This window comes from Oncorhynchus kisutch, linkage group LG25, assembly GCF_002021735.2.
Source record: "Oncorhynchus kisutch isolate 150728-3 linkage group LG25, Okis_V2, whole genome shotgun sequence".
NCBI classification, from domain to species: domain Eukaryota; kingdom Metazoa; phylum Chordata; class Actinopteri; order Salmoniformes; family Salmonidae; genus Oncorhynchus; species Oncorhynchus kisutch.
In genome coordinates, this window is record NC_034198.2 from 15,807,263 (window position 1) to 15,834,938 (window position 27,676).

At 42.4% G+C, this 27,676-nt stretch overlaps 1 protein-coding gene and 1 pseudogene across 2 annotated transcripts; one reads left to right on the forward strand and one right to left on the reverse strand.

Moving 5' to 3' along the window:
* Positions 1 to 404: 404 nt before the first annotated feature.
* LOC109870070 (guanine nucleotide-binding protein subunit alpha-13) lies at positions 405 to 14,211 on the reverse strand. Of its 2 annotated transcripts, none has more exons than XM_020460391.2 (6): positions 13,983 to 14,211; positions 11,147 to 11,373; positions 3,139 to 3,189; positions 2,834 to 3,034; positions 2,577 to 2,711; positions 405 to 2,354 (listed from the first exon to the last, which is right to left on the reverse strand). In XM_020460391.2, the coding sequence occupies exons 1-6, from the start codon at positions 14,026 to 14,028 to the stop codon at positions 2,118 to 2,120; spliced, it is 897 nt and encodes a 298-aa protein (XP_020315980.1). In that variant the 5' UTR covers positions 14,029 to 14,211; the 3' UTR covers positions 405 to 2,117. The 2 variants fall into 2 exon arrangements, with proteins under 2 accessions (XP_020315980.1, XP_020315979.1); XM_020460390.2 differs by lacking the exon at positions 13,983 to 14,211 and adding an exon at positions 11,945 to 12,377.
* On the forward strand, positions 13,089 to 27,676 carry LOC109870069 (regulator of G-protein signaling 9-like; annotated as a pseudogene).

Here is a 27,676-nt window from a genome sequence, read left to right on the forward strand (position 1 = left end):
TAGAGCAGGTTGTGTAGAGCAGTAGGAAAACAATCGAACGTAATGCCTTTTTAGATTTCATTTTAAGGCAGCCTGGTCAGAGGATGGAACTCTTCAGTTCAACTGAACTTGAGAAACCTTAGTCTAATCAGGCCTTGGGGAGTTGAAGCATGCACACGGTGGAGGCTTCTGGTCCAGAACAAGAGAACCCCTACTTTATAGTCTATGGTGTGAATGAATGACAAGTCACACTTCGTTAAAGAAATATGGTTTTATTTTAACGGTTTAAGTGGCATTAAACAAGGAAGAACGCTGATTGTTAGAAAAAGGAAACATGTCCATAGTCTGTTCAATGACAAGGCAAAGTGTGAAACAGCAATCAGCGAATAATCTGCCCATTTTTTAAACAACCATTTACACATGAAAGTAAACCAAGTGTTTTATATTACAACTAAGGCATCAGATGTCAGTATGTACAAGGCCAGAGCCAGAGAGGGACAGTGGAAAGACAGACACGTCATCTCCGTAGCTAGAGGAAAACTATCACAGTTGATCCTTGTACACATACGGTGAAGGCACAGTGTGATTTAGCAGGAGAGAAACGTTACAACGCTGATCTGGAGTTAGCCTCAAGCTGTCATTCAGCACTATAAAGGTGGCAGATTTTACAGTGTCAGCATACCTATACACATTAGGACAGTATATACACACACACACACTATGGTCATCAACAACACAGGTTATAGTATAGACAGGAAAGAAACAAACATTTCAACTAGAATATAAATTGGAGTCAGTCTGTACAACTATAAACATCAAACAGATGGCCAGAGAGGCTGTCTAACGCAACACACATCCCTTTACAAGGGCACCAATGGGAGGGGAGGAGAGGGAGGCGTTATAGAACGTTCATATAGGAATTAACACGCATGTATGGCTCTACCTGAAGGTTATATAACATTTGCTCCCCAAATGAATGCAGCCCAGGGTCTGAGACACAGCCATCTGCTCTTCTGGGTTGTATTCATTAGGGCACACTGTGGCAAAACGTTTCAAAACATTGTGCCATAAAAAAAGAAAACAGCAGTTTCTTATTGGACAAGTTTAGATAGTACCTCCCCGTTGCAGCCCGTTTCTTCCAATTCGTGCCTAAAGAATACGTACAAGAACAGGTTCGCACAGAAGACATTTAACTAAGAATCTAAAGCTTTAACCTGGAGTATCCAATATAGACATGGGTTATTCAAATATTACCCTACGAGGTATGGAGTACTGCTGGTTCTGTTCTACCTGATAATTAATTGCACCCACATGATGTCCCAGGTCTAAACCAGTCCCTGATTAGAAGGGGAAAATTTTCAAAAGCAATGAAGGGCCAGATTTGAATTTGAGGGGTCTCGACAATAGACTACAGACACAATAATGACATTTATACAATGGTCTCCATACAACCCTGAGATAACAATATTAGCTAACAGTCACGCCTGCCTGCTGCAAGTGTGTGTGTCCTTACAGCAGAATTACAAGTTAACCATCAGGGAATAGGAAGGCAGACATTTAACTGTATACACACACACACACACTGGAATGTAGGTGATCAAGGACATGATTGATTAAATGATAGTTTACGCAAATACCTAAGGCTAGACAGGTATACACATAGCTCAGTACAGATGAACACATGCACGCACACACACAGTGATTAAGGGTTATTAAGATGTTGTATGAAGGCGTTATGGTTTCTCCATCAGTTAGTCACACAGATCAGTGGACAGGAGAGGGGCTATGACAGCACGGTAGGCATCAGCGTAGACATCAAACTGACCCAGGTACAGAGCTTAGTATCCAGCATTCAATCATGTCCCTAGCCAAACTGACTTCAGAGCAGTCTATAGACCATCCACTCACCACAGGGCAGTAAAAACCAAATAAAAACATCTAAACAGAAGTGGAACGTCAAGGTCCTCCCCAAGGCATGGGTGTCCTCAAACAAGTCCTCTTAAAGTCTGGTTTATTGCAGGTCCTCTTTTAAAAGGTGAGAGGTCCTCAATCAGGTCCTCTTTTAGGCAGGAGAATAAGTCCTCTCTGGGGCCATCTCGGAGGCTGGTTTTGCTCAGGTTCTCTCTGGAGGTCATAGTTCACTGGAGCATCAGCTGTTTGAGGTTGTCATGAAGGATAGTATCCTTGACATCTCGGAACACCAGGCGGATGTTCTCTGTGTTGATGGCCGTGGTGAAGTGGTGGTAGAGGGGCTTCTGTGTCAAGTCTCTTCTCTTCTCCCGGAAACAGTCCACTAGGAACTTCTGGACGTCCGGCAGGCTGTGGTCCGGCCCCGTGTACTCTGGGAAGTATTTACTTAGCGAAACATTCAAGACCTGCCGAGAACAAGGATCAGCCGAACATAACATGGAATGTCAGTACAATCAGAAGGTTGGTTTGGACTCAATCACAATACTTGACATCAATATTTTTCTCTCTGAAAAGCTAAGAGCCCATTTTCTTCAGTGAGGACTCATGCGAGCAGGGTCCAATCTACTCAAGGCATCACTATCTTAGGTAAACGAGTTTGTGATTACGGGGAATGTGACTGTACAGACCTTCTCCTCCAGCAGGTCAGTCTTGTTGAGGAAGAGGATGATGGAGACTGAGAGGAAGACTCGGTTGTTGACAATCGTCTCAAAGATGTTCAACGACTCTCTCAGCCGGTTGGTCTGCCTGTCCTCCATCAAGACCTAGAACACACAGGGGATAGAAAAATGAAATAAATAAATTAGGTAGTGTGTCAGTGAGAGAGAAACAGAGGGCGTGTGTGGTGAGCGTGTTCAGTGTGCGTGCATGTCCACTGTGTGTGTACCTGGTCATACTCTGAAGAAGACACTAGGAACAGTATGGAGGTGACAGAGTCAAAACACTCAAACCACCGACGTCTTTCCGAGCGCTGTCCTCCCACGTCCACCATCTTGAAGGGAATACTCTTGATCTCAAAGTCATACTCATGAATGCCCTTAGTGGGCTTACGGGCTAGCAGGACGTCATGCTGGGAAGGGATGTAGCTCTGGAGGAGAGAGAGGGATGAGTAGAAGACAGGAGAAGAGGATGGGGATGTTAAGGAGGCAGAGTGAATTATGGAGGGAAAGAGGGCGAGGGAGAGAAACTTACCGGCTCCCCGAGCTTCTCCACATTGTCCAAGAAATACTTAACCGACTCACCCTGAGAGAGGAGAGAAATGTGTTTTAGCGTCATTGTCAATCCTTCTAATACTCAGATTATGTACACACATCAGCCTAAAACTGCTGCATGTGAGTGAGTGAGTGTACTACAGTGGTAGGGCAACTAGATTCAGCCGCGGGCCGATTTGTGTCGGAGCGAATGGTCGGAACTCAATTATAATAATTGGAAAAACCACATTGACCACAAAGTCTAAATATTGATTACGTTTGAAAATAACAATGTCATACTTTGATTTCATTGAGCACGTTTACATGCATACTAATAATTCGATATTAAACTGATTATGGAAGTAGGCAGATTATGCAATAGTCACATAAAACACCTTACTCTGCTTATCTTGAATTGGCAAAAGGTAAAAAAAAAATCAAAGTAAACCTACACCAATTAAAACATGGTTTTCTGAGCAATCTTTCAAATTATTAGGGCATTAAAAACACCCTAAAACGGCGTTCCAGAAGTATATTTGATCTGCGCGTGCACTAGCACCAGCAGAGTGAGCCTCCCTCTTCAGCTCAAGTGTGTTCGGAACAACTGAATGTATGAGTCTTAGAAGTCGTTTTCACATACAAACGTTATACAGTGCATTGGGAAAGTATTCAGACCCTTTCACTTTTTCCACATTTTGTCACGTTACAGCCGTATTCTAAAATTGATTAAATCCCCCCCAATCAATCTACACACTATACCCCATAACTACAAAGCAAAAACAGGTCAAGAAATTTGAGCAAATATATAAACATTAAAACTGAAATCTCACATTTACATAAGTATTCAGACCTTTACGCAGTACTTTGTTGAAGCACCTTTGGCAGCGATTACAGCCTCAAGTCTTCTTGGGTATGACGCTACAAGCGTGGCACACCTGTATTTGGAGAGTTTCTCCCATTCTTCTCTGCAGATTTTCTCAAGCTGTGTCAGGTTGGATGGGGAGCGTCGCTGCACATAAATGTTCAGATCTCTCCAGAAATGTTAGATCAGGTTCAAGTCCAGGCCCTGGACCACTCAAGGACATTCAGGGACTTGTCCCAAAACCACTCCTGCATTGTCTTGGCTGTGTGCTTAGGGTCATTGTCCTGTTGGAAGGTGAACCTTTACCCCAGTCTGAGGTCCTGAACGCTCTGGAGCAGGTTGTCATCAGGGATCTCTCTGTATTTTGATCCATTCATCTTTCCCCTGATCCTGACACGGAAAACATCCCCATAGCATGATGCTGCCACCACCATGCTTTATCGTAGGGATGGTGCAAGGTTTCCTCCAGATGTAACGCTTGGCATTCAGGCCAAAGAGTTCAATCTTGGTTTCATCAGACCAGAGAATCTTGTTTCTCATGGTCTGAGAGTCTTTAGGTGCCTTTTGGCAAACTCCAAGCGGGCTGTCATGTGCCATTTACTGAAGAGTGGCTTCCGTCTGGCCACTTTACCATAAAGGCCTGATTGGTGGAGTGCTGCAGAGAAGGTTGGCTTCTGGAAGGTTCTCCCATCTCCACAGAGGAACTCTAGAGCTTTGTCAGAGTGACCATCGGGTTCTTGGTCACCCCCGATTGCGCAGTTTGGCCAGACGGCCAGCTCTAGGAAGAGTCTTGGTGGTTCCAAACTTCTTTCTTTTAAGAATGATGTTGGCCACGGTCTTCTTGAGGACCTTCTATGCTGCAGACATTTTTTGGTGCCCTTTCCCAGATCTGTGCCTCGACACAATCCTGTCTTGGAGCTCTACGGACAATTCCTTCAACCTCATGGCTTGGTTTTTGCTCTGACATGCACTGTCAACTGTGGGACAGTTCTGTGCCTTTCTAAATCATGTCCAATCAATTGAATTTCCCCAGGTGGACTCCAATCAAGTTGTAGAAACATCAAGAATGATGTAAACAGGACACAACTTAGCTCAATTTCGAGTCTCATAGCAAAGGATCTGAATACTTATGTGAATAAGGTATTGGGTTTTATACATTTGCACAAACTTCTAAAAACCTGTTTTGGCTTTGTCATTATGGGGTAGTGTGTGTAGATTGATGAGATTTTTTTATATTTTATTTATTTATTTTAGAATAAGGCTACAAAATGTGGAAAAGGTCAAGGGGTCTGAATACACTGTATGTACAAACTCAGAATCAAATATGCTCACATTAGGTCTATTTTTATTTGTGGGAAAACTTGGGAATAGATTTCCTCAATTAAACAAATCGGTAGCTGAATTCCTGGTAATTTTACAGTGTTTTTGGACCAAACCCCCACCCCCCCAAAAAACCAGGTTGGCCACATGATACCAACCCCTTGTAGTGGAATGGCCTCAAGTTGCCAACCCCTGTAGTGCATCCATGTGAAGTGAGCATTCGTGTGCCTGTATGTGTGTGTGATGTGTAACGGAGTGTGGGTGTGTTTTCCACCCTGTCCTCCTGGTCTGGTGTTGTTTCTCAGTAAGTGGGGCGTGCCCAAACACGAGCCTGCACAGCCAAGACTGGCTTACATTCCAGTCTGAGTGTGTGTGTTTGAGCATGTACTCACTCTACCCCTGAAAGCTACAGAAATGTAAATTTAAAAAACGATCTATTCTTGTGTCTTTGTGATGATTAGATCACAACTGTGTGTGTGTGTTTTACTGTACACATTCGATAATAACACTAAAGGCCTTTTACCTTTACAACTCACCTGGCCTGAAAAACCTGTCTGCGTCTGTCTGTGTGCGGTAGGCTAAGATTACAGAGTATGTAGAGTTGATCAAACCAGAGCTCAAGTGTCTGTCCATACAGGCAGAATTCTTTATTTTTTAAATTAAACTAGGCAAGTCAGTTGAGAACAAATTCTTATTTGCAATGACGGCCTACACTATACACACACACACTGATAAACATACACACAGGCGCTGTGCTACTGGAACCAGTATATCATTAGACAGATGGCCTCAGCTACAACCCAAAAGTGAAACCTAGGCACACGACTTGTTTTTTTCTGTAACAGATCCTGCCTCCCTTCTTACTGTAAACACACACCAGAATTCCCGTTAGGAAAATGTGGTGACAAACATTTGATCGGCAGCATTTTAATTTAATGGACATTTGAGAAATTTACCGGACCCATATGCATTGGGTGCGTAACCTGATTAGGGCACCCACCCACAGTACTCAGGGTGACAGAAATCACATTTAGATTATGGCTAGACCTATTCATCTTAACAGAACATGCAAGTCGAGGATGCAATGGCGTGTGTCCTTACCGAATTCCGATGCGTACTTTGAAGATGTTAGAAGTTATTTACTTTTCCTGTGCCAAGACAAGTAACAAACAGCAAAATCACTAGTCACTATGTCAATCTATTGCCCATAGCAGAAAATTTGACCTATTCCATTGGTCAGCTTGTCGTACTGTGCGAGAAAGAAATAGCCAATTCCAAACAGACTCTGGGATGATAGGTTGCATGAATTATGACTCTTTAAAAAAATAAAAAATAATGCAATGAATCTGATGTAATAGACCAGAAAGTTTTGCTTAAAATGTTGATAAACTATTATTTCTCCACATAAAGCGCAGCAATGTGCACAAGGCAGGGCACACTAGGCAACGCACCCTAGGCAAGGCACCCTAGGCAATACGCAACGTGCGAATGTTGGTTCCATAATGCAATTAGCAGGAAAACACTTGTCAAAAGCGCATTATTCATGTCAGCTGTATCCAAGGACAGTGATGAAAATCAGTTAGAAATTAAGATAGAGGTGAGATCTAAAGATGCAGAAATAAGCATGGATTGCGGCTTTGGCTACTGGACAATGAAAGAAAGTTTATTTGAAAACAAATGAGAGAAATAGGCTACTGGTTTCAATGGCATATGGAAGTCTTTATAAAATAATTGCCTCCATGTTTCTATGGTCGGGTTTGACTTTGAAGCAAGGTAAGACATGCCTCATAATATGACGTAAAACATTCAGGCTTCAAACAATTAAGTATACTGTATGTTTCCAAAATACATACTGCCTCCAGCTCATTGCAAAGTGGTGTGATGCACTGAAGCCTGCATACAGCCACTTGAATGGGAAGCAGGCTTTAATTACCAGTTGAAATGTTTTGTTGTTTTTAGCGCTTTTAAAATCGTGGCTATCAAAACTTAACACACAATTGCATTTAGAATTGTTACACAATGATTGGGGTTATAAAAATCACGTTTCACTCCAGCAGCAAACGAATGAGCTGTTTGAGAAGCTGTAGCAACAGCAGCAGGAGCTCTCACGCGGTCCTGACAGATTTCCGCTCATAACCTCGATATGCAGTGCACTACAAAAATTAACCTATAGACCGATAAGCATATGACCAGTCAAATGCATTTCCATCGACTGGTATTTCAATCAATGAATAGGTTAAAAAACATTATTTAGCAAAGGGATTTTTTTTTCTTTCCTGGACAATTGGCTGGCGGCAGTTTTATTGATCAGATTTCCATTTATTTAAAAAAATTGGCCAAAAGCCTGCTATTACCGGCTGACGTTAACCCTGACACACACCCACACACAGAGTTATAAACACAAATTGTTACATCTCAGACTGACTTCCCGGCTGTCGATGCACCCTTGTGTGATCGTAATGCCCCATAATTTTTGTAATCCATCAGAACATTTAGCTGTTGTTAAATGTTAAAATAGTAGGCTATTTCTTCACATTATGAGCACAGGAATGCGCAAAACGGCAGTAAACTATAAGCGTGAATGTTCCAAAATGCTATTAGCGGGAAAACATTACTCTCCAAATCTCCAAAGCGCACCGCAATTGCGAGATGAAAATATCCTTTCGAAATTTAGAAAAGGTCTAAAAATGCAACAACTAGCATGGGTTTAATATGACTAGGATTGTGTCTGTGGCTGTCATTGTGTCTGACAAATGAGGAAGTTTTTATAAAAGAATCCCCTTACACTCCGATGGTCGGAACACAGTAAGACATGCCTCATTGTCATAAAGTGTATCTCTTGTCGTGATGTGTGTTTTGTCCTTTTGGTAGGCCGTCATTGTAAATAAGAATTTGTTCTTAACCGACTTGCCTATTTAAATAAAAAGGTTAAATAAAAAAAAGTATTGACAGCTGTGCCCTATAGCAATAGAGTTGGGAAGAGATTTTCGATGTACCGATTCCATGGCATATGGTTTATGAACTGATACACAAAACGACACTGTATTCAAAACTTGAGTTTTTAAACTTTAAAATTATTATACAAAATTCTTGCAACGAATGTAGCTTGTTTTTGGTCACAGGAATGGCTGAAGAATTCCAACATTTAAGCCAACTCTGCTGGGCGATTAAAAAAGTGAGTCAAATTGATCAATAATATAATAACTCTTAGCAAAAATGTTTCTTTAATTGACAATCTTTAGAAACTATGTGAATAGAAAGGTTCAGAACTTTTGTGAAACATCACAGCACAGTTGAAATATATATATGGCAAACAAATCAAAACTGGATGATGTTCAGAAATAGATGGGAGGGGTTGAAAGTAGCTGGATGGGACTAAAAACAAATCAAAAATAACTATTGTAAAATTGATATACTATGAATAAGATGGAAGTAGAAGCCTAAGTGTTGTTTACTCCAATTAGGGGAGGGGTGGCCCTTAGCAAGATGGCGCCGACAGATAGGGAAGCTCTGCTTCTAGCTCCTAAGCAACCTTACAAGCATTTCGCTACACCCGCAATAACATCTGGTAAACGTGAATGTGACCAATAAAATTTGATTTGGTAGGGTTTGGGGAAAACAATATATAACCAGTCAAAAGTTGACACACCTACAGATTCAAGAACTTTTCTTTATTTTTACTATTATTCTACAATGTAGAATAATAGTGAAGACATCAAAAATATGAAATTACACATGGAATCACATAGTAACCAAAATATATTTTATATTTGAGATTCTTCAAAGTAGCCACCCTTTGCATTGATGACAGCTTGGCACACTTGGCATTCTCTCAATCAGCTTCCTGAGGTAGTCACCTGGAATGCATTTCAATTAACCGGTCTGCCTTGTTAAATGTGGAATTTCTTTCCTTTTTAACGCGTTTGAACCAATCCGTTGTGCCGTGATAAGGTAGGGGTGGTATACAGAAAATAGCCCTATTTGGTAAAAGACCAAGTCCATATTATGGCAAGAAGAGCTCAAATAAGCAAAGAGAAATGACAGTCCATTACTTTAAGACATGAAGGCCAGTCAATGAGGACAATTTCAAGAACTTTGAAAGTTTCTTCAAGTGCAGTCGCAAAAACCATCAAACGCTATGATGAAACTGACTCATGAGGACCGACACAGGAAAGGAAGACCCAGACTTATGGCGGCAGGTAGCTTAGTGGTTAGAGCATTGGGCCAGTAACCAAAAGATCGCTAGATCGAATCCCTGAGCTGACAAGGTAAACATCAGTCGTTCTGCCCCTGAACAAGACAGTTAACCCACTGTTCCCCGGTAGATCATCATTGTACATAAGAATTTGTTCTTAACTGACTTGCCTAGTTAAACAAAGGTAAAAAAAAGTTACCTCTGTTGCAGAGGATTTATTATTTATTAACTGCACCTCAGAAGCTGCCCAAATAAAAGCATCAGAGTTCAAGAAACAGACAGAACAGAACTGTTCAGAGGAGACTTCATGGTCAAATTGCTGCAAAGAAACCACTATTAAAGGACACCAATAATAATAAGAAACTTGTTTGGCCCAAGAAACACGAGCAATGGACATTAATGAGTCCAAATATGAGATTTTTGGTTCCAACCGCAGTGTCTTTGTGAGACACAGATTAGGTGAACGGATGATCTCTGCATGTGTGGTTCCCACCATGAAGCATGGAGGAGGTGGTGTGATGGTGCTTTGCTGGTAACACTGTCAGTGATTTATTTAGAATTCAGCAAGGCTACCACAGCATTCTGCAGTAATATGCCATCGCATCTGGTTTGCCCTTAGTGGGACTATCATTTGTTTTTCAACAAAACAATGACCCAAAACACACCTCCAGGCTGTGTAAGGGCTATTTGACCAAGGAGAGTGTTGATGGCCGTGCCCCTAAAAATCAAGAAATTTCAGGCCTGACACTGACATATAGCTCATTGGCATCCTGTAAAATCTGGCTGTCACTGCTGTATTTCTGCTATGTCACTTTTATGTCAGTGTTAGTGTTGAATGCAGCCGGTACAGGGCTTTGAGTGCCTGTAAGCAGATCAGCATTCCTGCACAAATCATACTCGATCTCACCAACAAACAGCTCACCAATACTCAAGTATTTTTCTATCTATAGCTTGTTCTCCATGTTATGGTGAGACAACCTGTGCTATATGGGATGCTAATTCGATTCGTTCCGACATTTCTTAATTTCTTTCTTTTTACTTTTTGGATTATGTGTGCATTGCTTGTATTGCTAGGTATTACTGCACTGTTGGAGCTAGAAACACAAGCATTTCACACCACCTGCGATAACGTCTGCAAATCTGTGTACGCAAACTTTGACTGAATGTTATCACCATTTATTTCCATGACCCCAAAAATTCTCATGGCTCTTCCTTGTTCCTCTGCAGCAGACAGAGTGAGCATTACATCGAACACAATAAAAAATTACAGTACCGATTCGCAATACACAGAATCATGATAAAACCTCAATACATATCGCAGCAGTACCTAAGTATCTTGATAATATTGTATCGTGAGGTCCCTAGCAATTCGCAGCCCTAGTGTGTGTGTTAGGAAAGACCAGGTGTCAATAGAGGAGAGCTGAGGTCGGCACAGCTAACAGACTGACGCACGTGCAGCTTGAGCATCCGACACACACACCAACCTCACACATGCAGAGAGAGCCATTGAGAGACAAAGGAGGAAGCAGCCACAAGTCTCTGGTCTCTACTCAGTTTCACATTCACTTCAGCCAGTCTGCAGAGGCCTGATGAGTCTGTGTGCATCTGTGCATGCGTGTGTAGTGTACTGACCAGCTGGAACTCCCTGCGTCTGTCGTAGGCGTGTTGTATGGCAACGTCAGCCCACAGGGCCTGGATGGAGGGCAGGTACTTGAGGAACACGCTCGTCTCCACCTGGCCGTGCACCATCATCGAAGATCTTGTGTCAAATGACATCACATTGTCTCCGTGCACCTGGTTGTCAGAGGAACCCCAGGGGATCTGAAGCTTCTCCCGTGCATCTACCAACACACGCACACCTGAAGGGGAGAGATAGGGTTTAGAGTTAAACACACACAGGGGTCTGTGGCCCACAACACTATCTGACAAGTATCAGAAAGCAACAAGGCTGATTTAAAAGAAGTCTTTATGTTTCGAGGATATAAACCACAGTTAGATAGTTTGGTCACTCTGGAGGCATGTTACACCACTGTTCAAACGAAACTGAAAAAACCCCTCAAAGAATAACGTTAGAGGAGTTGAATTTTAGAGCTGGCAGCAGGAAGTCATATTTTCTCAAGTATATCTGATTTAGTTAGCCAGTTATAAGAAACATTTCCATTTTTACATTAGAAACGGCGATACTCACACACTCTTCCATAGTCACCAACACGGGCGTTCCTCCACTAAACGGGGAATTTGTATTTCTGAAGCTAAACCCCATACAGTAACAGTTAGCTAGCTAATCTGCTTCGGAAAGCAGCTCCACTTATAAACATAATGGAAACTTTGCCAAAAAGTTTTCAACAGTCGGGCCCGAAAGACGAACGTTAAGGATGTTAATGTAGCTTTTTTTTTTTATAAAGTCCCGTAGACTTTCTCCCTAGTTACCTTTGATAACATTGCTGTAAATTATTGCCCGGAACTCTTCTCGAGCTTGCTGGTCGAAGTCCTGCCCGTGGATAATCCTCATCTGTTTGAGGAAAGTGGACTTGCCGCTCTCGCCCGCGCCCAGTAAAAGTATCTTCACTAGTCGTTTCACGTAGGTTTTGTCCCGGGAAATACTTTTGTCAATCGCCTTAGATTTCCTCAGCTGTTCCACCTCGGTGTTGGTAAGCAGGCAAGCGGGGAAGTAGTGATTTAGTACGGATCGGGTCGGCAGGAAGTCCGCCATGTTTCAACCAGCTTCATCGATACACGGGAGAGAGTTTGCGCGTTCATGTGAGGAGCGCGGGAACGCTACTGTCTACTCTACACCATAGCAATATAATGATTTCTATGTAAGTACACACTGGCTGCGTTTACACAGGCAGCTCAATTCTGATCTTTTACCCAATTGTTGTAGAAAGAGCTGATCTGATTTAACAAAATACCAATACGTGGAAAAATATCAGGGATGTATTTATTACGTAGATTCTGTTGCAAAGCGTTTAGTAACGGAAGCAAACGGAACGAAATGTGGAGGGATCTACTTGAAATTATTGAAAATGTTTCGATTAATGATTACACCGCTGTATTGGGCTGCCTGTGTTAATGTTCACACACACACACACACACACACACACAGGACCAAGCCTTTGGGCAAGCCCCTGTCTTTTATATAACCAAAAAGTGTGCTTTGGATGACAGTACAGTCTACAAATCTAGCATATAATGCCTTTCTTGCAAAGCAAAATTAATACATTAATTTCATCACTTAACCATGTGATTATTCTTTTCATTTTGCCCTGAAAAAACTTTTTTACATCCTCATTTAGACCACTTTTTTTTTTTTACCAAAGTTGACCAAATTAAACAAAATAGCTGTTCCTAAAATTATAACATTGAAATACCTTATTATTCACATCACATCAAAGCCCTAATTTAACATTTAACAGAACAATTCAACACTGTCAAATTACAATCATGACTTGATCATGAATCATTTAGGCTCTGAGGTGTATGATCCAATGTCCCCACCTGGTGGTCACACCACACAGTTGCATAAATGCAGAGCATATCGGTTACCTTACTTCATATAGCAGGCTATGGCAGACAGACAGGTGGTTCACTGGTGGGAATATAGAACCGTGCCCCGATTGGCTAATACGATCTCCCTCTCCATCCCTATCGATGCATGCTGGTCATTGTATTGATAACCTACTCGCGTATTCCTTCGCATCTAGCGTCTTCCCTTTGGCTGGAGAAATATTAGGCTACATTCATTCAGAGTGTAGCCGTTATCATAGTGAATAATAGGGGAGGAAGGCAGACAACATGACCATCAGAAACGTACGGGATCATGGACAGAGGTTCCGAACGAGGATGGCATGTCTCAAAAAGGTAGGTAGGTTAGCCCAATCAGAGATCGTTATGCTACAGGGCAGATGCAGACATCTAGGCTACAGTGTGTTGCTATATTTAGTCATCAAAATATATATCGACTATTCGTTCATCACACGCTGGGCAGTGGAGTCTGATGTTTTGTATTATTATCCGGGTTGTCGACCCAGTGCACCTATATGATAATAATACATAATGATTACAACAACAAAAAATCATTACATGCCATATTCTCCTACAGCCATTTTTTAAAACTCAGCTCTTATGGATTTGTTTGCCACATATCACAAAACATAATTCCCAGGAAAGCCTGTCTATATTTACAGTTAACCAGCTAGTCATGTTTAGTTGTTTCACAGGTGTCAATAAGAGTGTGAGAGAGCTAGCCTATGCCGTAAAATGAGATCACCTATCCTCAATGTGCGAAGTGTAAGTACATTACTTCCGTGAACAGCATTTCACAAACTTGTACTGTAGCTTTGGCTTTGATTGACACTGTGTTCTCTCTACCATTGTATTGCTACTCAGTGATGAGGTCACCGAGTATTGTGTGATTAGTATTAGCACCTCCAGCAGCCAGCAGATAATCCAACCCATTTGTACTAACCGTACTGGACAGGACAAACTCTTGTTGCATTCCCAGCCGGGACCATGCTTGTTGTGCCAGCTTCTGTTACCAACAGGCTACTAAAACTGGGTTCTCTGTGTAATTTAAAGGGGAACTGCACCCGCTGATTTGGCCTCGTTTTCTGGCTTGCTCCTCAAGAAATGCTGGCGGCCATGACATAAACCAAACATGAGTTGACTTGGGGATGTGGTATGATGTGAGTGTTTCTTGGGTGTGTCCTTGCAACCAGCAAATAAAATAAAATTGTATTAGACGCATACACATATTTAGTAGATGTTTTATTGCGGGTTTAGCGAAATGCTTGTGTTCCTAGCAGTGGAGTAATATCTACCAATACACAACAATACATAGAAATCTAAAAGTAAAAGAATGGAATTAAGAAATATAGATACAGTTGAAGTCGGAAGTTTACATACACTTAGGTTGGAGTCATTAAAACTCTGGTTCATCCTTGGGAGCAATTTCCAAACTCCTGAAGGTACCACGTTCATCTGTACAAACAATAGTACGCAAGTATAAACACCATGGGACTATTAGGGACTATTAAACACCATGGGACTATTAGGGACTATTAAACACCATGGGACTATTAGGGACTATTAAACACCATGGGACTATTAGGGACGATTAAACACCATGGTACTATTAGGGACTATTAAACACCATGGGACTATTAGGGACTATTAAACACCATGGGACTATTAGGGACTATTAAACACCATGGGACTATTAGGGACTATTAAACACCATGGGACTATTAGGGACTATTAAACACCATGGGACTATTAGGGACTATTAAACACCATGGGACTATTATTCTGACATTTCACAATCTTAAAATAAAGTGATGATCCTAAACGACCTAAGACTGGAAATTTTTACTAGAATTAAATGTCAGGAATTGTGAAAAACTGAGTTTAAATGGATTTGGCTTAGGTGTATGTTAACCTCCGACTTCAACTGTATGTTAGGTTGAGCAGTGTCGGAGTCCGGAGTACAATTAAGTGATAGTTCCCGAGAAGCCGGTGTTTGGAGGATATATCGGCACGGGTGTTTGGCACGAGACGAAGTTGAAGGCCGGCAAAACTTTTTTGGTTACTACCTGATTCCATATGTGTTATATCATAGTTTTGATGTCTTCACAATTTTTTTACAATGTAGAAAATACTAAAATAAAGAAAAACCCTTGAATGAGTAGGTGTGTCCAAACTTTTGACTGATACTGAATATATGTATGTATGTATGTATGTATGTATGTATGTATGTATGTATGTATGTATGTATGTATGTATGTATGTATGTATGTATGTATGTATGTATGTATGTATGTATGTATGTATGTATGTGTGTGTGTGTGTGTGTGTATGTATGTATGTATGTATGTATGTATGTATGTATGTATGTATGTATGTATGTATGTATGTATGTATGTATGTATGTATGTATGTATGTATGTATGTATGTATGTATGTATGTATGTATGTATGCATATATGTGATGGGATATACAGCCATTATGGACAGTATGTGGATAGAATATATTGTATATCTGAAGAATACTTAGGATATAATAGTATATGTGCAGCAATAGTTGAATAGGATGGCCTTGACTAGAATACAGTATACATATGAACTGGGTAAAACAATATGTAAACTATATTGAAGTGACCAGTGTTCCATGTCTATGTACATAGGGCAGCAGCCTCTAAGGTGAAGGGTTGAATCGCTGGGTGGTAGCCGGCTAGTGACAATGACTAAGTTCAGGGCAGGGTACTGGGGGTAGGCTGGCTAGTGATGGCTATTTAATAGTTTGATGGCCTTGTGAGAGAAGCTGTTTTTCTGTCTTGGTCCCAGCTTTGATGCACCTGTACTGACCTCGCCTTCTAGATGATAGCGGGGTGAACAGGCCGTGGCTCGGGTGGCTGAGGTCCTTAATGATCTTCTTGGCCTTTCTGTGACACCGGGTGCTGTAGATGTCCTGGAGGGCAGGCAGTGTGCCCCAGGGGATGTGTTGGGCGGACCATACCACCCTATGGAGAGCCCTGCGGTGCAGTTGCCGTACCAGGTCGGTGATACAGCCCGACAGGATGCTCCAAATGGTGCATCTGTAAAAGTTTGTAAGGGTCTTTATTTCTTCACCTTCCTGAGGTTGAAGAGGCACGGATGGAAGCATGCTCCCTCTGCTGTCAACTGAAGTCCATGATCAGCTCCTTCGTTTTGTTGACGTTGAGGTAGAGGTTATTTTCCTGGCACCACTCCACCAGGGCCCTCACCTCTGTCTTGTTGTTGTTGGTAATCCGGCCTACCATTGTTGTATCGTCTGCAAACCTGATGATTGAGTTGGAGGTGTGTGTGGCCACATGGTCATGGGTGAACAGGGAGTACAGGAGGGGGCTGAGCACGCACCCTTGTGGGGTCCCTGTGTTGAGGATTACCGTAGTGGAGGTGTTGTTGCCTACCTTGACCACCTGGGATGACCCGTCAGGAAGTCCAGGACCCAGTTACACAACACAGGGCGTGGTTCAGACCCAGGGCCCCAAGTTAATGATGATTTTGGAGGGTACTATGGCGTTGAAGGCTGAGCTGTAGTCAATGAACAGCATTCTTACATAGGTATTCCTCTTGTCCAGATGGGATAGGGCAGTGTACAATGCAACGGCGATCTGTGGATCTATTGTGGCGGTATGCAAACTCCACTTTGTCTCTGTACTGACATTTTGCCTGCCTTATGGAGTGAATAACTGGATTGTTTGTATTCGACCATATTCCAAGTCACCATGCCATGGTAAAATGCAGTGGTTCACTCTTTCAGTTTTGCGTGAATCCTGCCATCTATCCACGGTTTTTGGTTTGGATAGGTTTTAATCGTCACAGTGGGAACAACATCCCCTATATACTTCCTGATGAACTCAGTCACTGTGTCAGTGTATAAGTCAATGTTATTCTCAGAGGCAACCCGGAACATATCCCTGTCCGCCTGATCAAAACGATCTTGACGCATGGATTCCGATTGGTCAGACCAGCGTTGAATAGACCTTAGCATGGGTACATCTTGGTTGAGTTTCTGCCTATGGGAAGGGAGGAGCAGAATGGAGTCATGATCTGATTTGCCAAAGGGAGGGCCTTGTAGCCAGGATATGCGGTTTCCAGTTTGTACAAGGTCCATTGTAGTTCCTTTTAAGAGACACACCCACCTGTCAGAACCTTTCCCACAACTGTTTCCCTACTCAATCACTACAAACAAACCCCCTGATTAATACAATTAGCGGGGTGGTTAAACTGTGTATTGTTCTGTATTTTGATGTAAGTGGTACAGAATCTGATTCCGCTGACATGTGCTCCCTCCATCAATATTACTGGAAGCCATCATAAGGTGTATCATCCAGTGCGTGAAGCCCTGACCTGCCTTCCTTTTGGGCAATTATGTGTGAAACACATCTCACTGTCCAAGAAATGCCCCAGACATGATGAAAACGAGACTGGATTCCCCCAGGGTGAAATGTCCCTTTAATAGTAATAGTTCTATTTAAAAGTAATAGGATTCTATAGATGTAATTCTATGCATATGGATCTGACCTGTCTCATTATCATAGTATCCTGTTGACTTCCTGTCCTATTGTCATGGTAACCTGTTTTCTCGACAACCCGTTGTCTCAGTGACCCGCCTCTGTAGTGGTGAATGTCTGTTGTCTTTATGAACTGTTTTCCTGCTGTCTGCAAGGTGGAGTCTGTGATGCTGGAGATGCAGGATCCAAAGACTGGAGTCAAGTCACAACCCCAGAGACTGGTTATCACTACTATACCTCACGCTATCACAGGTAAACACACACAAAGAAGCAAACAGAAAAATACTCTCAGATAGTGGCTGCCAAAGGTTAGGTAACACCTACAGACCCCGGGACCTTTTTTCCCAAGTCTTGAGCTCAAGATTATATCGCCTTGACAACCTCTGGTCGAGAAGGAGAGAGGGGGGGGACATAGGGAGACAGGGAGGTAGTGAGAGTAGGAGGAAGAGCAGTAAGGAGAGAAAGATGAGAGAGAGATGGCTAAAGAACCTACTGTATACCTACTGAGTTTTAATTATACAACTTCAGCTTTGTCCGTTTCTTATAAAATCATCCTTGATTACAGACACTGTAACAGCATGTCGTCTGGGATTGGTAAAACATAGAATAGCGTAGCATAGATTATACAACGGGTGGGCCGGGACTATCTCTTGGAAGAATTAAAATAATGTTTTTAATGAAAATGCTGTATGTCAATCATTATTTGAATATGTTGGTAACCTGTTGTATAAAAGTGATAATGGCCACACAGCCGGTGTTTGAAGGATATATTGGCACAGTTTGCCAGTGCTCGACTTCGTCTTGGGCCTAACACGCATGCCAATATATCCTCCAAAAAGTGGCTTCGAGGGCATTCTCACTTTAATTAAATAGCTTACTGGAATAATTTCCAGTATCCCTATAGAGAAATTTAATAACATTTAATAAAATAATAGCCGTCTCCTCCTCTCCTCTCCTCTCATATTCACTGTCACAGCAGTTGTTTCTCTGAGGCAGGCGACCGGCATTTATATATCACCCCTCTCTCCTCTCCACTGCCTCTTTTGATTTCAGAGTTACTGTAACGATGTGCACTGAGAGTCGGGAAGCAAGTTCAGGGAGGGAATACATTTAATAAATGAAACAAACACGTAACACCGACAGCGCACTGACATGAAACAAATACAGATACAATGACAACTGGGGAAGCAGACTGGTGACCTCGAGGCCGGAGAGTTAGCACACGTGACAGTTAAATCAATGAGTCTTGATGTCATACATGTGATATAACATCACAATAGCTGTTTGTTGTCACCTTTTCCAGGTGAGGACATTGTGGCATGGCTAACAAACTGCTACAGTATAGAGGCAGAAGGTAAAAGAGCTTTCTTCTCAGACGCACACACACGCTTCACACACACACACACACACACACACACACACACACACACACACACACACACACACACACACACACACACACACACACACACACACACACACACACACACACACACACACACACACACACACACACACACACAGACACACACACACACACACACACAGAGCTGTCTAGTATTATGGTTCCTGAACACCCACCCCTTTTCTCTTTTTCTCTCCCTTTCTCTTCTTCTTCCCCCTCTCTCTGTCTGTGTAGAGGCGTGGGCTCTGGGCACCATGTTAGTGGCATTTGGGTACATCTACAAAACAGAGTTAAAGTTTTCGGACAAATAAGTTTAAGTCAAAAAAATTACAAAATAAAATAAAAATCATGTTTATTTCTCAGCAATATACCTGGCTAAGAGAAACATCCGCAAGAAAGGAATACTGGCGCTGTATGAACAGGTGAGAGACATTCACACGTGCATGCAGGCACACACATCTATCTAATGTAGAAGTAGTAACACACTACTCTGTTGTCTTCAGGTGCAGTATAACAGTCTTCACAAGTGGATGAATCATAAGTGGGACTTCATTGTGATGCAGGCTAAAGAACAGTACAGGTTAGTCTGGCAGAAATAGACTACACTGTCATACATTCATCCACAGACGGACTGTGTAACGGTACTTGGAAAATGTGACTGTTTTGTGTGTGTCTGTGTGCAGGGCGGGGAAGGAGAGGAAAAAGCCGGATCGCGTGGTGTTTGACTGCCAGGAGAGAGCCTACTGGGTGGTACACAGACCTCCGGTGAGAGACACACACTAGTGATGTGTGTGTTGACTCATAACCCAATGCCTCCGCGTTTATATCTGCAGGTTTAGGGTCATGAAATATTGTGTGGATTAAGTGCGGGAGGGTGGCGGGCAGGTTGAATAAAGAGAAAACAATGCTTTAAAATGTGATAAATATATAATTATTTTGCAAATAATATCTATAGGCTACATTGAGGTTTTTCTTTAATGATTTTTTTTATCTGACGTTAGTGTGAAAGCCTAAGCTTTAGGTCCTAACTGTAGTGCACCAAATACACGCCAATTTCCGAATGCTTTTGGGATCTTGGGCAGAATAAGTTAACGTTGATCCACTGAGGCAAAAAGTACAATATCGGAGTTGAATTAAATAAGAAAAATGCTTTGAAATGGAGAGCTGAAAATAAAGAGAAGGGAGGGCCAGTACAGTAGCCTAATGTTTACGAAAGATGTTATGTGTGATGATTGTGAGGTGCTGTACAAATTTGACAGTCACAAGACGGGGCACGTCAAGGGAAATGTGGTGTTCAGATGGGTTAAATGGAATAGTAACTGAAATCTGGACGCTGACTGTAGTTCTATAACCTCTAATGTAATATTAACTACTGCAGAATTAAGCATTTCTTGCAGTAAAATGATACACCAAATGTACATTTTTGACTCGGGAACAGGAGTGGAGAAATAGGATTTCTTTCTTTCAGCATCTTGAGAGAATGTGAGTGCGCGATAGGGACCGTCTGTAAAGGCGCTATCTTTATCAGCGTCATAAAGGCCGATAGTATTTCAACCACATAAAATATGCATCCAAGCCGAAGTCGTTTTAATTCCCTTAAAACCAGTAAAACTGATGTTGTTTGGTCCCCAAAAAATGGTTGAGTTATTGCATTTTCTCCCGGGTCCCTTAACATCTTTGCTATGCAAGAGAAGCAGAGATGAAAGAGAGAACTTTAAAGATCGATTTGAAGTATTAACTCTATCGATGTATGCCATTTTCTGATGAGCAAGGGATATTTAGTCTTCTAGGGCAACAAGTAATGACAGAAGAAATGCTGCATGTGTTTAATTACACACAAGGTCACTAGGGGGCGATAAAACTTGAACCTGCGTTCCATGTAGACAGATATATTATCAGAAACACTATTCCTGTACTGTGACTGCTGACAGGTGAATATATCTCCAGGTGAGATGATGTGTTTCTCTGCAGGGAGGAGCTCTGGCCTTTCACGACTGGATAGACAGGCTACTAACGAAGCATCATGGGTAGAGAGTGATGCATCCTGGGTAGTCTCATGGGGCGGGGGGGGGGGGGGGGGGGGGGGGGGCTAGCTTATTCCTCTGTCTGATATCAATCACAAACCAAAACATGAAAATATCGAATCATACCTTGCACATTACTTAATGTTTTGTCTGTCTGTCTGTAGCCAGGGACCGTCAGTGCAATGGACTACGGACTTGAACGCATGGTAGACCCCAACACAGAGGAGGTAACAGGTTAGTCCCGCTGTTTGTGTGTGTATGCGTGTATGGATTAGCCTGCTCATGTGGGGGTATATTGTAGCCACAGTATCATTGTCTGTGTGACCTAGCAAGGACAAGGTGGTATTCAATCTGCTTATATTTGATAAGAAGATTTCTACCTTGGTAATCTGACACTAAATACAGGTACATACCCCTCTTCCTGCCCCCCCCCCCCTTTCCCATTACTGTAGTCTCTGTTAACCAATCACATCACACCTGTTCCCTCTGTTAGCCAATCACATCACAGATTTAGTTTTATTTCTGTTTGAATTCATCAATATTATTTCCCCCCCTCTCTTTTTCTGTCTGTAGGTTTTCTTCAATGCCTCTCTTACAGTCGTAACTTTGAAGAATACTTCTACACAGACAGACGCGCACAATAAATGCAAAGTTTACTGCAGCTGTCCATTCTGCTGTTATACATTACCAAATCATTGTTTTATTTCCCAGAAACAAACTTCAGACTTCATCAGAAGAATTGTGAGGAACAACTTTTAACATCCTAAAATAATTAGCATATAACATTTACCCTAAATGTACATATGAACAGTTCCTCCTTCCTTTTGGCTGTGTTGATGAATATTCCTTTTCCCCTGTTTCCTGTAGATGATTTTTACGCAGCAGTCCATCATGAGGCCGAGGGTCAAGTCATCTGTGTCTATCGGAGCGTATGTCACTATAGTTTAGATGTCACCACGTTTGACAATCCATCACACCTAGGGTTAAAAGCTGAAATCCTATACGATCACCATGCGATTAAGATCACCATGCGATTAATGGTGATCAACTAGGTGCTAAAAAGCATAATTCTCCATTCTCTCCAACATAGCAGTAGTTTTTTGTGTTTGTTTTCTCTTTTCTCCAGTCTTGTGAAGTACTCTGTCACCTATAATAAGCACGACCCTTTCCTAGCCCCCTGTCTCCCTAGCAACCCCTGGGTAACTGATGATGTCACCTACTGGTTTCTCAACATGGCGAAGTGAGTCTGATCCCTAACTGTCCAGCTTACTATCCCTGTCCTACCTGTCGTTGTAGAATGTATTATTTGAACTGATGTCAAAACGTGGACGTTCATATGTGTGTGTGTGTGTCAGTGTGGGAATTCCTACTAAGATGCGTGTGGAGAGGTGGACCTTCAGTTTTGGGGAGCTGCTCTCTGACCCTCGAGGCAGAGATGACTTCAGACTCTTCCTCAAGAAGGAGTTCAGTGGTACGTTGCTACAGCGTTACGGCAACATTGGGAAAACATTGCAACAATGGTGTTATGATATTATGTCTTCGTCCATTTCTTGAAAAATGTAATCTTATCCCAACGAGACTAACATGCTTAAATAAAAAAACTATGAAAAATGTTTTACATGATTTTAGGCAGGCATGTACCTGTCCCATTTGACACCCAACAGTCTGGGTCTTTTCAAGGTGCCTCTGCTGGTTCTTTTAGGGGATTGACATAATACAACTAAAGTTTGACTGGCTGGTTGATTAATTAGTTAATGGATTGATTTATTGACAGGTGAGAACCTGGCGTTCTGGGAGGCATGTGAGGATCTGAAGTGGGGAACAGCCGCTACCATGAATGACAAGGCCCAGCAGGTCTACAAGTAAAGAGAACCATAACCCCACACGCTGAGCTGTTACCACCTCTGTGTTTGGGTCTACCATATGTTGTCCATTGCACTGACGGTCCCTGGCTACGGACAGACAAAACATTAAGTCATGTGCACGGTATGATTTGATATGATTTGAGGTCATGTTGTTTTGGTTTGTGATTGGTATAAGACAGGAATAAGCTAGTCCCCCAACCCCACTGCCCCCCATGAGACTACCCAGGATGCATCACTCTCTACCCATGATGCTTCGTTAGTAGCCTGTCTGTCCAGTCGGAGTGAAAGGCCAGAGCTCCTCCCTGCAGAGAAACACATCATCTCACCTGGAGATATATTCACCTGTCAGCAGTCACAGTACAGGAATAGTGTTTCTGATAATATATCTGTCTATGTGCAACGCAAGTTCAAGTACAAGTTTTATCGCCCCATAGGTTTAGTTTGCAGACAGGATGAACATACAACACAGCAGTGTTGTAGTACTCGTGACTGGTCTTGAGTCAGGTCTCGAGACCACATATTGAGTGTCTCGGTCTTGTCTCCGTGTCGGATACTTTTGGACTCGGTCTTGAGTCGGTCTCGGACAGTGAGCACTCGTAATTTCTTCCCGAGACCAGCCGAGACCAGCGGAGTAAAACTTATCAGCTTCCATTCAGTCAGCGCATAAAACCACTTCGCCAGGCCAAATATACAGAATATACTCCTTTTTTGAGACATTAATACATTATCTGAACAGTCTTTAAATCTATTATAGACATGTTTGCTCTGTGGTGAACCTATAGACCTTCAGTGTGTGACAGGTTAGTACAGTGGTGAACCTATAGGTCTTCAGTGTGTGACAGGTTAGGACAGTGGTGAACTTATAGGTCTTCAGTGTGTGACAGGTTAGTACAGTGGTGAACTTATAGGTCTTCAGTGTGTGACAGGTTAGTACAGTGGTGAACCTATAGGCCTTCAGTGTGTGACAGGTTAGTACAGTGGTGAACCTATAGGCCTTCAGTGTGACAGGTTAGTACAGTGGTGAACTTATAGGTCTTCAGTGTGTGACAGGTTAGTACAGTGGTGAACCTATAGGTCTTCAGTGTGTGACAGGTTAGGACAGTGGTGAACTTATAGGTCTTCAGTGTGTGACAGGTTAGTACAGTGGTGAACTTGTAGGTCTTCAGTGTGTGACAGGTTAGTACAGCGGTGAACCTACAGGCCTTCAGTGTGTGACAGGTTAGAACAGTGGTGAACCTATAGACCTTCAGTGTGTGAACCTATAGGCCTTCAGTGTGTGACAGGTTAGTACAGTGGTGAACCTATAGGCCTTCAGTGTGTGACAGGTTAGTACAGTGGTGAACCTATAGGTCTTCAGTGGTGAACCTATAGACCTTCAGTGTGTGACAGGTTAGAAACAGTGGTGAACCTATAGGACTTCAGTGTGTGACAGGTTAGTACAGTGGTGAACCTATAGACCTTCAGTGTGTGACAGGTTAGTACAGTGGTGAACCTATAGACCTTCAGTGTGTGACAGGTTAGTACAGTGGTGAACCGTAATACCAGCACACACACACACATTAACCATGTCTCTGGTTAGGACTTTCCTGACGCGTGGTGGATCAACATTGATGGGAAGACCATGGAGGTGACTGTTAAAGGGTTGAAACACCCTCACAGATACGTACTGGATGCAGCTCAGACACACATCTTCATGCTAATGAAGAAGGTCAGTTTCACCACACTAATACTACAGGCCCTCTGTCTGCTGTAACTGGAAAATCATACACAAAATGGCTGCCATGATGTAACATGGCTGCAATGATGTGACTTATTTTGGAGTAAAACTTTCAATTCTTGTACAGAAGGTATCTAAGTGTGTGTGTGTGTGTGTGTGTGTGTGTGTATGTGTGTGTGTGTGTGTGTGTGTGTGTGTGTGTGTGTGTGTGTTATAGGACTCTTTTGGGCGGTACCTGAAGTCTCCAGTGTTTAAGGACACTCAGAAGAGGGCCATCTGTCCTGACCAACACATGTTCAGGTCAGTGCTATGTGTGAGTGAGAGAGTGTGATCAGTACAGTGGAACATATTGTCTGCACTGGTGTGACTACTGTAAAACTTCAGTTAAACGCAGAGTTTCAAATAGCCGCCTGTTTCAAATTAACGCTGGGTCTAAATGAATTGTTTGGGGTTTCCATTAATTACCATGAATTGTTTATGAGGCTTAATGTTTCATTTGTTACATTAAATAATTCAGTAATGACAATTATGTAAACATCTGTTTTTATTGCCAGTAAGAAAATACTAGCCATTGGCTGCTAACAGCTGAGATCTGCTTGCTAACTGGAAAGCACAAAAACAGTCAACAACTTCTGGATTCCTTACCCCAGATATTGGCCGATCACCCTCTAGTGGTGAAAAGTAATAACTGTCGAAAATGCGCAGTCAAAGATGAGAATAATTATTCTGTCAAGGAAAAGTTATTATTTTTTATTTGAGGCATACTAAGACAAACAAAATATGACACAGTGTGTAAACGATAATACATTAGTGCAGGAAATGAAAAAATGTATTGAAATGCTGAAATTAAACAATTAAATATGCAAATGAGCAAAAACTGTGTGCATTAAGGAAATAGATGCCTGGCTCAAATTGAAGCCTGCCTCGAGGCACGTATTACAAATAAACTCACAGGCTATTAACTAAAGTTTTACGGTATCTCCCCCAACACCTCTTTCCCCTCTCTCTCTAAGAGATAATTAGTGTGTAATTGTAAGGACATATATAACTCTCTCTCCCCCTCCTCAACACCCCCCCCCCCCCCATCCCTTTTCCAGTGTGCCCCAGTTGGAGGCCAATGCGAGGAAGCGTCGACCCAGCATCAGTCCCATCATCATCCGCCAGCTGGAGCAGGAGGAGAGAGCCAGGATGGCCACCAGTGGCCCTGTGGACATCACACAGGTCATGAGCAAACTCAGCAACAAGGGCAAGGAGGTGCCCCCGTCCAAGAAATAGACCATAGACACACTCACATGCATAGACATGAATACACACACTTATATAAGCACAAACACAAGCACACACACACACACAGAATACACACCAGCTGAAAGCTAAGCAATGTAGTTGCTACCTTTTACATATAGTTCGGAGTACAGCAAAGTTGACAAATAGTGAGCATTTGAAATAAAATGGACTATTTTGAATTTATATCAACTGTATGCTGCCATGGCCAGTGTAGCATACATACATCAGACAAAACAGCTGGAAGAGCAGTTATGTCTATCAGTCTGACTGTCATTAGAACGCAATACTACCACAGACACAAAGGTTTAAAACCATTGAATGTTTCAAGTTATTAAGTGTTTTAGTCTTGATGGTATGCCTCACTCACTGAGCAGTATCACCTGTCTCACCTGTATCTCATACAGTGTCGTTCCACCAATAGAGTGCCTTTTATGTCCCTCATACATTATGTGTGTACATTTTGATAAAACATTCCATTTAACAGTTGGATCACATACATCTACGTTCTAACTTGCACGACATTACCTAAAGTGGCCTGAATCGCAGTCTGCGCTCCAATTCATCCCAAAGGTGTTCGATGGGGTTGAGGTCAGGGCTCTGTGCAGGCCAGTCAAGTTCTTCCACACCGATCTCAACAAACCATTTCTGCTTGGACCTCACTTTGTGCACTGGGGCATTGTCATGCTGGAACAGGAAAGGACCTTCCCCAAACTGTTGCCACAAAGTTGGAAGCACAGAATCATCTAGAATGTCATTGTATGCTGTAGAATTACGATTTATCTTCACTGCAACTATGGGGCCTAGCGTGAACCATGAAAAACAGCCCCAGACCATTATTCCTCATCCACCAAACTGTACAGGTGATGGTGATCTTAGGCTTGTGTGCGGCTGCTCGGCCATAAACCCATTTCCCGACAAACAGTTGCTGACGTTGCTTCCAGAGGCAGTTTGGAAATCGATAGTGAGTGATTATTTTTACACGCCACGTACCTCCGCACTCGGCAGTCCCATTCTATGAGCTTGTGTGACCTACCACATTGCGACTTAGCCGTTGTTGCTCCTAGATGTTTCCACGTCACAATAACTGCACTTACAGTTGACCTGGGCAGCTCTAGCAGGGCAGAAATTTGACCAACTGACTTGTTGGAAAGGTGGCATCCTATGACGGTGCCACTTTGAAAGTCACTGAGCTCTTCAGTAAGTCAATGTTTGTCTATGGAGATTGCATGGCGGTGTGCTCGGTTTTGTACACCTGTCAGCAACGGCTGTGGCTGAAATAGCCGAATCCACAAATTTGAAGAGCTGTCCATACTTTTGTAAATATAGCAGTGTTGTGTTCGAGACCACTTAAAGCGAGAACGATTCAAGACCAAGACTGGATGGGCGGTGAGACCGAGTCAAGACCGAGACCAGAAAAATGCGAATCCAATTCAAGACCATGATTGTAATTTTGTCAAATCACCACCATAATAAGAGTGATTTGATAATGAGTTAAAAATGGCTGCATAGGACCTTTAAGCTTGTATTTAATTGCTCCTCACCACAACAAACTTCTGATTACTTTCAGTTACACACTGTCACAAGGGGAGCTATGGATGATTTAAGATGAAATCGACAAACCTGTCAGTCAACCTTGTCAATTTTCACTTTTATAGTCATTTTTATTAATTTGACCTCTTGAGATGGGGAAACAATTACACTACCCTAAAGGTGCCCTATTTGTGGAATGACACATACTGTATGTTGTATGTCATTATTGTAACTTACATTTCTGCACCATCCATCCAATAAAGAGTCTATGTCCAGCACA